The sequence below is a fragment of the Centroberyx gerrardi genome, chromosome 17 (genome assembly GCF_048128805.1).
Source record: "Centroberyx gerrardi isolate f3 chromosome 17, fCenGer3.hap1.cur.20231027, whole genome shotgun sequence".
NCBI lineage: Eukaryota > Metazoa > Chordata > Actinopteri > Beryciformes > Berycidae > Centroberyx > Centroberyx gerrardi.
In genome coordinates, this window is record NC_136013.1 from 14738843 (window position 1) to 14755256 (window position 16414).

Consider the following 16414-nt stretch of genomic DNA (forward strand, 5'->3'; position numbering starts at 1 on the left):
GCACCAGAGAGACCGGCTAAATCATGAATAATCACTAACTAGCTTTCACAGTGGCCTTCTGATTGATATGTTTTGGCTTATTCCCTCTTTTCAGTTAGATAAACATGGCCGACCACAGCTTGAATAAGCTCTTCCTCCTCCTCCTCCCCAACATAACTGCTGCTCTATCTTAGTGCATCCACTGAGACCCATTTTGATCAAGGCAACTGGAGGGAGAAAACATTCACTCAACCCTGCTAGCTTTCACAGGCCAGCTGGCAGTGGATGAGTGATAACAGCAAATGCAGTCCTTGATGAGATAACATAGACCAGTTTGAAAAGCTAGAAAACTACAGAACCAGAGAGATAAAATAAGGCGCAAGAGGCTGGATGAACATGGATAAAACGTTGAATGAGGTTTTAAAGATGAGAAAAGGCAAAGTCTGGGAGCGCAATAACATTAGCTTATTGCTTTTTCTTTTTTTCCTCTTTATTTTTTACCTACAAAGGATATTTGTACACACCACATAATCATATAAATACACTATACAATGCAATATAAAATATTTTTTCTTAAAAGGAATATGTTCAGGGTTTGCTTAGGTATGCTTGTTAAGATACCTGCACCATACGAAAAATAATGACTCAAAACAAGACAAGTAAAAAAGGCACTTCCGTGTGTTGTTCAATGACTCTTGAGTAAGTGATGGCCACTGTCTTGCCATGCAGGCAACAGCATTTGTGCACACGTTTCGTTTCTCCCCCATTACAACATGTCCTGGACAACGAGGCACTGCAGCTAAGTGGTAAAGATCTCCTCTGTTTTCATGCAAGGACCCACTCTCATCTCATCTCTTGTCTCTTGTTTCTTGTCCCTTCATTCCAGTAATATCTATGGACTGGCTGCTACATTTCACCATCCTTCGTCTTTCTCACTTCCTCAATTCGCCATCTCTACTTTCTTTTGTCTTCAGACTTCGACTTCCCGCAGTCCCTCCTGAGTGCCAGACGCCGGCATGCTGATGTCGAAGCAGGTCACCATCATGACACGGGACTTGCATAGGTTGACGCAGAACTCCAGCTCCTCTGTGGCCTGTCCCAAGGCCTCCAGGTACTCTGGGGACTCTTTATCCAAATCCTGGTCCACCTCAACTGTTGAAAAGGGGACATGAAGGTTGAGTTAGATGGTTTGTCTTTTAAAATTTGGACCAACACCAAAACTATGTTCTCCACATGCTGCCCTTGTGTTAAGAGAAGCATTAAGCAGCTACTTACACTCTCCTATCCACTTGCTGGGATCCATCATCAGCCGGGCCTTGGTCTCCTCCAGCTCCTCACACAACGCCTCATGCTTCGCTCTCAGCTCTCTCACTTGCTGTTGCCTTCTCTCCAGTATCTTCAGCTTACTGTTGAAGTACAGCAGGCCCTGACAGAAAAAGAGAGATTATTGAATATAATGAATGGTTTAGAAAAAAATTGAAAGCCCCAAGACTAAAAGTAGGCTTCAACATTTTAGTAAATTAAAGTAAAAACTAAAGTTCATGAAGAAGCTGAGTGTAACCTGGCCATGCCATGGCCATAATGAGAATGAAATAGACCAACTATAAATATATGAATACATCCTATATAATTCTAGACAATTTTCTGCAACTTCCACCATTTACACAAAACAGCTACTACCAGCACAGTCAAAATAAAAAAAATGTTTAAACTGAACATACAGTATATGAAAACCACTAGCAAACCCTTTCTGAAAACTAACTGAAGCAAAACTGAAATGGAAATCAAAATTGAAAATAAAATGAAAAATAAAGGCTAACATAACATCTATGTAACATATCATATTTGTAATAATCCTGCCCCCCAAAAAAGGATACTTAAAAATGTGAAACAAAGAAACTATGTAAAATCAATGAAAACTGAAAAACTATTGTGAAAAACTATGTGCTATTTTGTGGTGCATATTAATAATTGTGGCAATTTTCCTGGTATTGTGATGTAAATATTCCTGTTTCATCTCATAGTGGGCTGAATCTAACCACATATTATGGTTATGCAACTACTGTACCACGATGTACCAAACAATCACAATGCAAGATTAGCTCACCTTTTCAACATCCTGGAATGGTTGCTGAAGACGGGATTGGGAGAAAAAGATAATACAAGTTAACATGTTGTACAGCTGCTGTGTCGTTAACATGGAACCAGACAGAAAATTACATGAATACCTAACATAGTTGCATATAATCTCAAATGAATAGATATGAACACAGAAGTATGTGAATATACACACATGGAAACAAGCTATGATGCATGTGCACAAGATTCCCGTACTAGTTGTGAAATAGTGGGGGAGGTGCAAGGAAAAGCTCTTCATTTCTTGTCACTGAGCCAGTGATGGCCGGCAAAGACAAATTGAAGATCATCTTTTCCTAATTGAAAGTAAATCAAACTACCATCCAGCTGATTTAATATCTTCTCTTAACAAATCCCTGTCTGGCTGCATCTAACTGGTGGGAGCAGTTAATGACCCACAGAAGAGGAGTCAGCCATAAAGAGCGATCAGGCAGCCAGTGATGAGCGCTGCTGATGGGCTGAGGGGGGCTGGTTTTGGGCGTGCTTGCATTCATTACACATTCCTTGACCAATCTCCCCCAACCCTCTCTCTCTCCCCCTCACCACCACCACCAGTAAGCCCCAGTCATCAGTCATATCTAAACCAATTAACCCCAGACAGTAATTGCCTCCTGATCTCTCCACATTCCTGAGGAGCCCTGGCATAATACCAAGCTCTGGGAATCTGGTCACAGACACTTTAACTCCAGGATTTGCCACTGGGCAGACTGAAGGTCAGACGTCTGAGACACATTATTCCCGTCTTGTTCTTTAAAAAGAAACTGGGAAGGAGTGAGCTAAGACCTTCCCACAATGCAAGTCAGTGTGGCACATTTCGAGGAATGTACAGGATCAGTGTCGCACATGCAAAATATTGCTGAGGCTTGGCAGTCCTAAGGGAGATGCAGAAAACCTTGACCCAGACCTTTACAGGATCTAAAATAAGTTCAGCCAGATGAGCTGTCATGTAGAACAAGTCGAGAGTGACCCTCTGCTCACCTCTGTGCTTTCCTCCTGTCGGCGCCTCTGGAGCCGTTCCACATCATCGATCTCATACACCTTAATCTCAAAGGGCTCCTTCAGCGGTCCAGACATAGGGGGCAAGTCCACCCACTGGCCTGCTGTGCTCGCCTTCTTCCCCAGGGAAGAGGTGTCTGGCATAGGTGCCGGGATAAGCCGTCTTCTCTGGAAGCCTACACAGCCATACAGACAGACAGGCAGGCACCATTACATAGGGAGACATACAATGGTAATATTTGCTAGGCTCTATGAGTAAATATGTATGAGTCTCACTCTGAGATGTAAAGTGATGCTAGGCTTTACGCAGGCTTCCCGTGTTGTGTTGATTGCATATTTATAAGGATTTCACGACTTTCTATTCCGTATATCCACAGTGTGAATGAATTCACAAGGTTGGTTTAACACACATGAATTCAAAAGGTTATATGGCTACAGAAACCTGAAACAGGTCAGTGCTGGTCATGTTCAATTCATCGTATTTGATCATCACACAGTTCGAAGTCCTCTTGTTTGAAACAGTCATTATCGTTTTCCCATATATGTATGAATAATGTATCCTGCTGATACAGTAGGAGAGGAAATACATGATCGTAATAAGAATGGACTCATAGAGTTAGCACCTCTATGTGGTTAATTTCCTGGGAGAGAACTGTAAAGCAGTTATTTTTATATGTTGTTTGAATCATGTGTGCAGTTTCACTGGCAAGTGCTATTTGATTTGTAGATCTGCAAATCTCATTTCACATACAAAACCCACATACAACGCTCATTTTCCAGCATGCCAAACATTTCCCTAATCTTTATGCATATAATCTATACATGCATTACTCTGTGTAATAAAACACACAGATTTGTGTCTCACCATTTGATCTCTTCTTGGGAGACTTGGAGCTCCTTGTTCTGCCTGAAGATGACATGCCACTCTCGCTCATGGAGTCGTGGGCAGAGGAAGCGCTGCCTGTGGCTTCACTGTCACGGATCATGCTCTCATATCCGCTGCTGCCACCGCTGTGGTAGAAAAGAGCTGTGCGGCCCATGGCTGGAGGCAGCTCCCCACTCAGCACACTGCTGTTGTCACTGCCATGGCCACTGCTGTAGCGCTGCGGCCGCCTGGGTGCTGTAATCTTGCTGTACGGGGAGGGCAGCATGGCTATGGGGGATTTGTCATCACTCACATTCGCCCCACTGTCATTACCACTGTCTGAATCTCCTGAACCTCTCATGTGTTTGCCTGATGTGTTGCCCGATGCAAGCTCGCTCACCCGGCTGTTGGCAGCCCTCATGGCCTGCTTTGTGCCCATGATAGTTCCTCTCCCAGGCTTGCTGCTGACAGCAGTAGTGGTCCGAGGGGCTGATGTCCTTCCTGATGGAGGGAGGTTGGCATTGGTGTTTCTGGTCGGTGGAGCTGCTAAAGACTTGGTGGAGGAGCTTAGGCCCTTAGAGTGGTTGGCTGACAGTGTGCGAGCCTTATTTCCATTGACTGCTCCAAATGCCTTGGTGTTTACACAAGCTTTTGCCTGACCAGCTTTGCCAATACCTCCTGGGCCTCCACATGGAGATGGTGGGGAGGTAGCAATAGGAGAGCTGGATGAGTTAGGAATACCAAATCTGGGAATGGACCTGCTGGACTTGCTACTGCTGCTCCCCAGACTGGCCCCGCTGTTCTCCCTACTAAGAGCAGGTCTGGAACCTGATAAGGACAGGCTGTCACACCTCTCCAGGGACATCTGGCTGCCATAATGCTGCCCAGCCTCACCTCTGGCCCCTCTGGCCTTCAGGCTAGAGGTAACTTTGGCTGTGGTGAAGTCAGACTTGAGGCTGGCGGTTTTGAAACTGTTGGAGTCTATTCTGTGACGTACCTCTAGCTCATCCTCTGATACAACTGCCCTCGCTCCAGAGGCCCTCCCTGCCTCCCCATATGCTGACTTTAAGGCACTTTGGGGCAGCAGGGTCCTGTTCTTATGGTCAAGACTGGACTTTCGCACTGGCGGGGGAGGGGGTGAGGTGGCACCAGATTTAGGGAGATTGCTCGCTTTCTGTGAGCTAGTCTTGCTGTTTTTCCCCAGAGAGGAGAATTTAAGACTAGTGGTGGATGCAGTAATGTCCTGGGTTCCCTTGGACTCTGTGGAGGCATGGATGACGGGCACTGTTCCCAGAGTGGTGGCACCTCGTCGCAGCTGAGGCATTTTGCTGGGGGGATCAGCTTTCTTACTGGCTGACTTCTCACAGCCATCAACCACCCTTTGGGATGAGGTAGACCCCTGCACCTTGGGTGGGCGAGGTACACTGTTGCTGTTAATGGACGTTTTGCGGGATGGGATGCCACTTGGGGTGTTTTTGAGGAGCTTGCTGGTGCTGTTAGGGTCAGAGAACTGAGGTTCTGAGCGGTTGTCCACGCGCTGCCAAGGATCCTCCTGTTTAGTGTCCTGCCTTGGTGGCTCTTTACTACTGCTGCTGCTGCTACTATGGGAGATGGATGAGGTAGGTTTAATTTTCCTGGGAAGACTGGAGTGGACTATGGAGGGGCCCTGTGGAGATTGGGAGGAGCTGAGAGAGTGAGCTTTAGTTATTTTAGATGTGAATCTGAAGGACCCTTTGGCTGATTCTGGAGATGGGGGGCACTTTGTCAAGGATAGTTTGCTTGAAGTGGCACTGTCACTGTCTAGTTCAGAAAAGCTAAAGCCACTGTCATTTAAGGAGTTCTTGGCATCTCTAGGGGAGGGTTCACAATGGAACATGCCCAGGGAATCTAAGTAAAAGGTGCCCTCTGCGCCCATGTGTTTGGCCTGTGGGAAGAAAACATCTGCAGAATGAGCCCCTTCACTCTCCAAGGTGCAGACACTCACCTCACTAAGCCAAGAGCTGATAGATGAACCCCTGCTACCCATACACACCATAGCTTCATCCTGGAGGGGTGTAACCACCTCAATGTTCACCTCTGATCCTCCCACAGCCGACGTGTAGGCATCAAACTCATCATTGATGCTGCTGATGATGCTGACAGGCCGGGAGCCGGAGGCCAGGGCCTGAAGGGAGCAGTCACTGTTAAAGCTGATAATGCTGGATGGCCGACCCTTATCTACAATACTGCCTATAGACAGCTCCTCCACCACAGTGAACACCAGCTCATCCTCTCCATTGAGCTCCACAGGTTGCTGCAAGGTGACCGTGGCTCTCAGGATGTCCCGGTCCATACACCTCTCCCTCAAGGTGGAGCGCACCTGGCACACCTCCACCGGAGCCCTAAACATAGGGGAAGTGAGAGGATCCCCCCTTTTCACAGCTTGATGACTCATTCCAACAGGGGGCATTCTGGTGCTAGACCTTTCCTCATTGTCTCCATTTCCCTTGCGAGAGTCTCTCTGCTGTGGAGGAGGTGGGGCTGGCTTAGGCAGGAGCTTCTTGTTGAAGTAGACCTTCTCCCTCACCACAGGCTCAGAGTTTGGTGCTGCAGTGGTTGCCTGTTTGTTTGCAGGGGCCCGGCTCTCTGACGCCAAGACCTTCTCACCATCAGCACTGGTTCTGCATACACTTTGAACACTATCTGATGGCGCCCTTTCTGCAGGTATGCATTGCCTCTTGGCATTGTCCAGTTTAGATTTAGTGTGGGGGCTGCACGATGGCTGAGTGGCAGTAGATTTAGGAGATGGTTTGGGTGAGATGCTTTCTTGGGAGGAGGAAACATTTGCTACAGTCTTTGGCGAAGCAGAGCCTTGGCCCTCCTTAGATTTGTCCATCTTGGGGCTAGCCTGGCTTCCCTTTCCCTCTCCAACAAAAGCAGTGGGTTCTTCACTGCCATCTATACACTCCAGTCTCTCCTGCAGCTCAGCAAATGTGTTGCATTTGAAGAACTGGTCTCTGTCCAGAGGGCCCTCTTTTGCAGACTTCTTCTTGTTCAGAGAAGGGATGATCGGAACAAAGGCAGGGGGGCCTTCATTGTCACTAAGCTCCCTGTCCGAGATTGCAGCTCCACCAGGGCCCACGTAAATGACAGTGTCACAAGATTGCTCACTACTGGAGGAGTAATCCGGGTCACTGAGCAGGGAGGGCAGGTCTGGGTCCAGGGCTACCGTCCGAGGGTGGAAGGGTCTGAGGTGGGGCGGCCGGCGGATCCTCCCTTCCTCACAGGAACTCTCCCCTCCAGATGAACTGGATGCATACTGCAAAGCAGAGAGTGGAAAGAGGGGAGAAATTAGTCTTTGGGGATTTAAAAAGTATCCCATTAAGTGATGACGGTAATATGATTCAATCTGAAATAGAATATTCATGAAACCATTTTGTCTATCATTTTCCAAAACCTTTTGAACTCAATTAATTTATAGTTAACTTATTTTCTTAATGAATTCATGGTGCAATCAATCGTAAGGAAAATATTAATTTAATTTGAATGAAATTACCAGTCGATATATATCTAAAGGTTAAAAGTGCACATCAATAGCCACACAGAAATTAATGTCAATAATATGAATTGCTGTATGTGGACTGAATTATAATCGTGCCTGGGACCAATACTAAATAAATACATGCTGTCATTCCACCTAATTATCTGGAGCATATATTTCCCTAATCCGAGGGAATGCATTACACACATCCTTAGGCAGCGGTATTGATTACATGATTATGTGTTGAGGAGCTGAGAAAAACTAGCTATGAATTATTGCACTAATAACCTTTCATTTGCAGAAGCATTCATACATTCATTTTTTTAATGGCTCCAAAACTACAGGAGGAAAAGAATTTTCAAGACTTCAGTCATGCCAAGTAATATGATGAATATAATGAAAGTTGCACATGCACATTAACAATGTAATTGCTATAATAGCAACACTTAAATATAACATTAAATGCCAATTACTCTGCATTCAGCATTTACATACAATTGAGAACAGAGTTATTACAGTTATTACAGGGGGGACCACATAGAACTATTATAATGTAGGTCGCTAAGTGCCGATGTTGCTATGGTGAAAAGCTTTATCATTACAACTGTCACTGTATTGCAATACATCACTCGTAACATCAGTTTATCAGTGTATAAGTTTACCCGCATTTGTTAGACTATTTGCGTTTAACAATTTATCAGTGTACCTTAGTACACTAATGTGCGTTACATTATCAGTGTTTACCAGTTTATCAGTGTACCTTAGTACACTAATGTGCGTTACATTATCAGTGTTTATCAGTTTATCAGTGTACCTTAGATTTCTTCTTCCTCATGCGGTGGATGCGGGAGGCCAGCTGGATAGTGGTGAGTGAGTCAGCGTAGTTAGCAGGAGAATCAGAGATGTGGGCGATCATGGTGGTTCTGCAGTTGATGTTCCCAAGGGACTCCCTCAACAACATCGTCAGTTTGCTGTCCCTACATAGTGTATTTACATCATTATCAGCAAATGGCACAATGTTTAATGTTGTATTTCAGACTGCAAATGATAAAAAATATGATATGATTCCAAAAAGTCCCTGATGTGTTTTCTCTGAGCTTTTTTCTCTGAGCTAGATTACACCTGAAGAATTCCCCCAAATAAGAAGTCATTAATCTTTTCAAACTTGAATAACTATAACACAATCTTATGCAATACAAGTGAAAGCTTATGTTATATAAGGCTAACTATACAAAGTAAATAGGCAGTCATACAGCAAACCTGCAAGAGAAAAGCCACATGCAGCGACTTGTCTGAAACAATTTGATTGCATATGGATGCAACTTCACAGAAGCTGAAACAAAGTGAAAGACACTGTAGAACGAATGCTGGTTTTCTTACCTGTAAGGTACGTGTTTGGCGCCGTTTGCTAAAGCCATGATGACATTTCCCAGTGCGTTTAGAGACAGACACAAGCCTCCCCCTCCGTCTCTGCTTTTACTCAGGACCTTCTCACAGCTCCCCAGGTCGATGAGGTGCAGCCTGCTCCGTCCGCCTGACACTGTGCCAATGACAGAGGAAGAAGCAGGTGAGGTTATACCTCAGACACTCCCTCTCTGAAGTCAGCGCCTCGTGCGCAGCGCCATGATGACAGGAGCGGCACAGCCCAGCCCAGACCAGACTGGTGACTGTCAGAGCTGTCTGATTTATTCATGAGTAAGACTCCCAGTCTGAAGTGATTCAAATTGCAACCAGACTGGTAAACTCCCACCAGATGTGTAACTCAAGGTAGCATGAAGGATCCGTTTGTCAGATAAATACAAAATAAAAAAAAACAGGGACAGTCACAGATACCTATACGATCCTCATTCTAATGACTTAAAGTACAGTTAGAGGGAATGGGCTGTCACAGTGATTTATTCTGGGGAGAAGGCTAGGAAAATTCATCCACAACATAGCAGGGCTGCACATTGTTATGTGTGTGACTGATATGTTATTTCTCATGATTGTAGGAGAAAAACAGAGTTCCAGGCTAGGCAGCAGCACCAAACCATTAAACCCTTGTCAGTAAGACTTAGAAATTGAGTGCTTCAAATCCTTATTCGCTCTTGGCCAAAGCACAACACATGAATACAAACAAGTTTCTGTCTTACAGGAGGCCAGAACCCATTCATCCATAAACATTACAAATAAGAGAGTTGTCTGATTTTCCATTCACGTTTATGCTGCAATTTTCCACCATCCAGCCCACAGCATAATCACTTTAGGATTGCTCTCACTCTGACAGGTAGGTCACCTGTGCATAGCTATAATTAGAAGAAGAATTGATTGAAGAAACTGTGCACCATCAATAATGCCTAATAAAGTGGCAATTGTTAAACTACTGAAAGTAACTGTGATTATCCACTTGATTATATCTATGATTAGCTGATTATGGAGTACTTCTCTGTACTGAATCTGTAGAGTTGAAGCACTGATCTGTGAACATTGGTGGCAGACAGATCCTACAATGTACAGCATATGTGTAACAGTGTTGTTGAGCGATAGTGAAATTGTAACAAAGTGATGATATTAAAGTAATGATAATTTTGTGCATAAATGTACAGTGGCAGCATGTAGGAACACTGCTGAGTTGTAGAGGTAGTAATGTAACAGCAGTACTAACTTCCGCCCTTGCCGCTCTTTTCCATGCGGTACTGGTATATGTGCAGTGTGAACAGCATGTGCGAGTTGCGTCGCTCTTCCTCATCTGCATCGGGCCTGCTGGTGCTGCGCGCGGCGATGGCCGCATCCAGGAACAAGGCTGCTTTCTCTGCCGTCGGGGCGCGTAGCTCGCTCTGATTCTGGAGCTGTGGGGGGAGGAAGAGAAAGAGAAAAGGGTTAGGGTGAGCAAAAGAGGCCACATAGGGCTTGAGAAGGAGAATGGATGTGAGAGGGATACAGAGGAAGAGAGGAAAGGGAAAGAGAGGGGAGCCAGTTAATTGGACCCCGGCACACATTTCTTGCCCATTAGATTGGGTCTCGGGGGCAATTAAAGCAGCAGATATGCACACAGAGGGAGGAGGATTAGGAGAGGTAATGGAGGAGCAGCAGGCAGGGGCACTTCCCTCACCATGGATGTGATGATGATGGTGGTGGGATACAGAAAGAGGAGAGGGGGAGAAGCAAGGGAGAGGAGGCGGTAGAAAAGAGGGGAAGGAGGGGGGCATCGTGAAGGGGGCCCACGCGTGGTTGCTGAGAGGAAGAGCAGCAAGGAGCTTCACAGGACTGTGCAGCCTTTGAAGTCCTAGTCCACACAGATCCCCAAAAAACAACATCTGACAGCAACACCTGTCAGCGCCTTCAAACCCACAGTCCTCCACCATCCCCCCAATAATACTTCCATTGTGCTGCAGAGGGCCAGCGCTAACACAGGGGTAATAGATGCTGATGGATGCTGACAGAAGAGTCAATACAAAGGTAAGGAGAAAGCCATCAATACCACGGATGAGTTTGGTGGAAATATAAAGAAAGGATTTCAGAGGCAGGTAGGACAGAGCAAGACAGACTAGGAGGTGCACATGAGGAAGACCTGGAAGATGAAAGAAAACACACGAGACAAAGGCAAACATCTTCCAGATAGAAAGAGGTGGATCATAGAGAGAATGAGATCAATACTCAGACACACTAATATATACCACAGAGAGAATGAGAGGATCAGCGAACGAAGAAAGAAAGGGCCTCCTGCGTTTCCTCACCTGAGTGCCACAGATCGGATCCTCTCTCAGATAGATGCCCGGGGACTGGCCGTCCTGCAGGCTGCCTGTGGACACCTCCGACAGCAGGTCCTTCAGCTCCTCATCCTTCCCGCAGATTTCCACCGCGGACACACGGACAGAGAAGCGCGTGCCTGTCTTCTCCTTGCGCTCATTGATGAGCTTGAAGAGCCAGGAAATGGCACAGGGCACAATGCCGAGGCTCTGAGTGGAGCTGTCTTTGCCAATCATGGTGTACGTCTTGCCTGGGGATGTGTGAGAGGGAGAGGGGGGGATGATGGAAATGGAAATATGGGCTTGTCTGAAAGCTAGCTCCACAGCCCAGTGTTCAAACTAAAATTAATTCTTTCAGCAAGCTGTCTGGAATAGGCAGCAGGTTGCACAGGAATGGACACGGACAGGATGTTTTCTGTGGGTTTTAGTGCAGTGATTCTTAACCTTTTTCATATCAAGGACCCCTAATTTAGTACACACTAGGACCACGGATTCCCATTTGATGAGATTTTATGAGATTTCTCTGACCCAAATCTGAGAATATTTTTATTGTTAGATATGATTTTGTCCAGAATTCCATGACTATCTAGATAACAGTGAAAACTATGATCAAAATAGTCATTCTTCTACATTCTCTAATTGCGTTAACTTATTGTAAATGAAGTAATGGTGATGTTTAACAATTCATCAATTTGCTGGGGACCCCCTGAAACCCCCTCAAGGACCCCTGGTGGTCCCTGGACCCCATGCTGAGAACCACTCTTTCAGTGTAAAACAACTGCTGATCCAAAAAAGAAAAAAAAATGGCTGATGTGGGGGTTCGAAGGCGATGTCCAGTAAATGCCAAATAAAAATCAAAAGGACCCCATTCCACAGAGTCGTTCTCTGGAGAATTATAGCTAGTGGAAAGAGCCGCGTGAGGAGAGCCAGCCCTTCAGACTGAGAGCAGTGGCCAGGTCAATTACAAAGATTTTAATTACAGTCTCAGCCCGGAAGCCTTGATGCAGCACTCCCCCCCCCCTCCACCCTCACCCCAGACTATCTACCCGTTCCTTTCCTCCAATCTCTCTTTCCTCGGCTCACCCCAGTGCACCGCTAAGCCAATTGTGGACATCAAGTGCAGCTGACAAAGGGCAGTGAGAGTTTTCTTTTGGCTAACAAAGGCTCTTCTCTAATCTCTCGTCAGTGGAGGAGCTTACCGAGCTTGACGTGGCCAAAGCAGAAGATGCAGCCGTCCGCACCGTTCACCACAGACTGGATGACCTCAGCCACTGTCCCTGAGCACACCTCAGCCTGCGCAAACACAGAGAGACAGCCGCTTCACAGTCAATTTACAATTCAGCCATTTCTGTTTGGATTTATTGTGCTTGTATTGGGAAATACTGTCAACAGGCATACATGGAACATTAAATCCAAAGCAATATCCTATAAACAAATTACTTATTTGGTATTGGTCACACTATATCTTATTACATGTTTCAGGATTTTTCATCATTTATTTGTGTGTGTGTGTGTGTGCGTGTGCGTGCGTTCATGTGTGTGTGTGTTGCAACGTGTGGCTCATTTTTGCAATCTGTTTCAGCATGGGTCCTCTGGGGCAAGGCTTCTGCAGCAGAGGCCCCTTCCCATACATCACACAGCAAACAAGGCCTCTTACTGCAGAACAGCTTGCTGTTACTGTTAGCCACCAGCAGTGCCGTCCCAGCGGCACAATCTAGCAGCCTGGCCTCAGCTCTGCTGGAACAACATTTAGACTTTAGCTATCAGCAGCTTACTTAGGAGAAGGACTTGCACTAAGTAGGAGATCTGAGCAGGAGATAGGAGCTCTAAGGCTCTCTCCACTGCAGAGATGCTGTGGACCAGCAATAACAAAAGCTGAAATTCCTCTCAGCTTTTTAGACCCTACAGTTGTACTGTACCATGGGGAAATGCATGATATACTTGGCTTTGAGTTTTCAAGACATTTTGCAACGATTGACAGAATTTGTATCACATGAATCAGATTGTTACATTGAAAGAATGTAGTGTATGTTTTTAGCAGAGGAGCTGTGCTTCTTTTAAATCACCATACAGTAAACATGTTGTCAGTATCTGACCCTTGTCTTTGATCTTAGTGGACATGCCTCTTCTGGGCTATGGAGGGTTGAGGTTAGATATAGCTGTTCTATGAAAGGAGAGGTTAGATATAACTGGACTGAATTCAAATCATTCCCCAGAGGGCTTAAAAGGCCCAGCTGTTGGCCCACGCTGGTAAGAATGCCCCCTGAGCCAAGACAGGCATTTTTTCTCTAAGCCCCTGGCCACACCCTGCCGGCATAAAGACGTCCCTTTGCCCTTGAAAGGCTAACACCTCCACCACCACCCCCTCAAAAAAACCCACACACATGCACACCCACCACACATGCAGACACACACATACAAATATACATATATACGTCCCCCGCTGGCCCTTACTTGTGAGGCATCCTGGGTAAACACAGCGTCAAAGGCAAATATCTTTGGGACGGCCACGGTGGCTGCTCTCCTGTGTCCTGAGTTGGAGTGCGGGCTGGACGCCGGGTCGTAGAGGGTCAGCTGCTTCTTCCTGCTGTCCACTTTCAAGAAGGACTGAGACTCCGAAGAGTCTGCGGCCTCCAGGGACGGGCAGATACGCATCATCACTTTCACCTGGAACACAGAGCGAGACAGATAGGCAGACAGGGAAGAAGAGAGGGTGGGTGAGAGAGTGAGGAAGCACAGAACATGAATATGAGCAGACACAGGCCACACAGCATACAGAGATGTAAGAATGTATCTCTTGGGTTCAGCACATAAGAAGCGAAAAAAAAAGACGGGCTAAGCTTACAGAGACTTAAAATCTTTTCCTTACTGTGCACCAAGCAACAGACGACAAAGGAGAAATGCATGGCAGGCATTCTGAATATAAGTTATGCTCCAAACAGGGAGCAATGGCTCAGCATCGCGCATTAACATCACGTCCACCGTGTCAGAGTTGATGGACAACGAGCGTTGCCATGGAGACACTCAGTCCCACATTGACTGGTGAACCTGGTGGGTCAACACAACGCCTAATGGTGTCAGTGGAAAGCGGCTAGGCAGGTATTGAAACTCATAGCAGAAAATGCGGGAAATGAATGTGTGCGCCGCCATGCTGGGGGATTATCCGTCCAGCGGGTTGTTTTTCTGGACCAGGAGCAGCTCACCAGCATGGGAGTGCAGGAGCATATGGCCCCCCTCTTATCCCACCTACTCACTCTTCCTCCTTCTCTCCTCCCTCCCTCCCCCTCTCTCTCTCTGTCTCTCTGTGTGTGCGTGGAAAATGGGAGCTCGACAGTATGAGAGTCGACACCCACCCAGTTGCATTCTGGGGCTTGACATTCAGAAGTGAGCCTACAGTCTTAACACATTCCACAGGTCATGGTGCATCGCGCCTGCACGGTACGCTAAATAGGATGATGGCGTATATCTAAAAGGTGTGGATGCGGCACTGCTCTGACATGCCTGTTCAAGTCTAACGTTATCGCCATGGTTATGAGAAGTGAAGTCATGCTGCCAGTTGTGTATGCTGGCGCCGCAGACAAACAATAGCAAGGACATTTCCCCATTACCTGCATCTGCCATGCTACACAGAAATACTGCATATGGTTTGTGTGGTTGTGCTCGTGCATGTGCACGTCCGTCCATATGACACTCCTATACAATCACCTTTACAAATTCTGACAGCTCTACATTGCTTTACAATCTGACGATAAAAAATGCAGCTGTAGAAGTTCTCTAAAGGATTGTGGAAACCTATCAGTGACTGACAGGAGACATAAACGGCTCTTTTTTTTTTCTCGAGATATGTATATCAGTCCTGAAGTGTTTAGTGTTACACCTAGCATTACATCCACTGAACGACTACGTGCGAACAGCTTCTACATCCTTCATTTGATAGAGGAACCCAATTCTGAACTGTTTCAAAGCCTCCATTCTTGAAAAAAAAGTGACTATGACGCCTCCCAGGCATTGAAATTGAAAAACTTCAAATGTAACAAAACTCCCTCCCCTTTCTGACTGGCTCTTTCAGCCCGGGTCTCTCCGCTGTCTTTCATGCCCACACAAAAGGCCCATTCTTCCCCTGACTGGTATATAAATATTGCTACAGATCCCGGCTCCAGTGCTCAGAAACAATGTCCACTGGCAATCCCATTCTTTCAGTGAGCGAATTCTTCCTGGATTCCACAGGCCAAGTGCAAACTCTCTTTATGCTCCGCGGGGGGCTGTTATCGTGACTGACGTGTGCATATGTTGAGTAAATTACATTTGCTAGGACATTTAAACTGGGCTTCCACATATGACTGCTGAGACTCTGTCTGCTAGACAGAGGCTACCAGGCTGGCTAACGTCTCGGCTATATTTATGTTGGCAGAGATTTGATACTAGAGGCCACAGAGGATTGGCTAGAGCATTTTCACACCTCTGACCCCTGTGCTAATGGCCCCTGTTTCCCAGTCTCTTGATCCCCCACAAAATCCATTAGTGGGGCTGGGCTTTCCCCCACCCCTTCACATGTCTATACCTTAAAGAACCTTGTCTGGGTCAAAAGTGGCCCAGACAGATGGAAAGAAAACATTAGGGCTGGGCGATATTGACAAAATCAAATATCATAATATTTTAGACCGAATACCTCGATATCGATAATGTGACGATATTTTGGGGATGAGTATTCGTGCTTTCATGAGATATTTACACATAAGAAAATTTTGAAAATTAGTAATGCTCATTAGTAATCAGTAATATGTAATCAGTAATATGGATATGATGAGCAAGTAAAGCCAATCATTTTACTCAGCCAGAACAGACTCTTAAGTTCAGAAAATTGTATCACTTTACTGTAACGCAGCCTTTAAGACCGGGAAGTTATTTCACAATATTACGATAACCAAAATCCCAGACGATATCTAGTCTCATATGACAATATTGATATTATACAATATATCACCCAGCCCTACCAAAATGTATAGATTAATACGGTTCAGACAGTAAGGCACAGACATGAGGATGTTGGCTGCTGAAAATGTGTGGCTGTGATTTTGGAAACATAAGAGAGAGTGAGAGGGGAAGAGAAAAATGAGGCATTAGCTTTACAATAATGCTCGCCTTGATGGAGAGGAAACCTGGCCTGATAGACTTGGAACAATATCATAA

At 45.8% G+C, this 16414-nt stretch overlaps 1 protein-coding gene across 1 annotated transcript in view; it reads right to left on the reverse strand.

The window, feature by feature from the left end:
* Positions 1 to 434: 434 nt before the first annotated feature.
* The window catches only part of kif26ab (kinesin family member 26Ab), a 68618-nt gene continuing 52638 nt past the window's right edge, over positions 435 to 16414 (reverse strand). Inside the window, exons 6-16 of the mRNA XM_078289408.1 lie at positions 13679 to 13891; positions 12424 to 12517; positions 11213 to 11475; positions 10141 to 10324; positions 8877 to 9036; positions 8311 to 8473; positions 3977 to 7274; positions 3094 to 3287; positions 2087 to 2110; positions 1255 to 1405; positions 435 to 1131 (exon numbers count right to left, since the gene is read on the reverse strand). Coding sequence (XP_078145534.1) covers positions 950 to 1131; positions 1255 to 1405; positions 2087 to 2110; positions 3094 to 3287; positions 3977 to 7274; positions 8311 to 8473; positions 8877 to 9036; positions 10141 to 10324; positions 11213 to 11475; positions 12424 to 12517; positions 13679 to 13891 — 4926 coding nt within the window. The 3' untranslated portion in view covers positions 435 to 949. The remainder of the gene's footprint in view (positions 1132 to 1254; positions 1406 to 2086; positions 2111 to 3093; positions 3288 to 3976; positions 7275 to 8310; positions 8474 to 8876; positions 9037 to 10140; positions 10325 to 11212; positions 11476 to 12423; positions 12518 to 13678; positions 13892 to 16414) is intronic.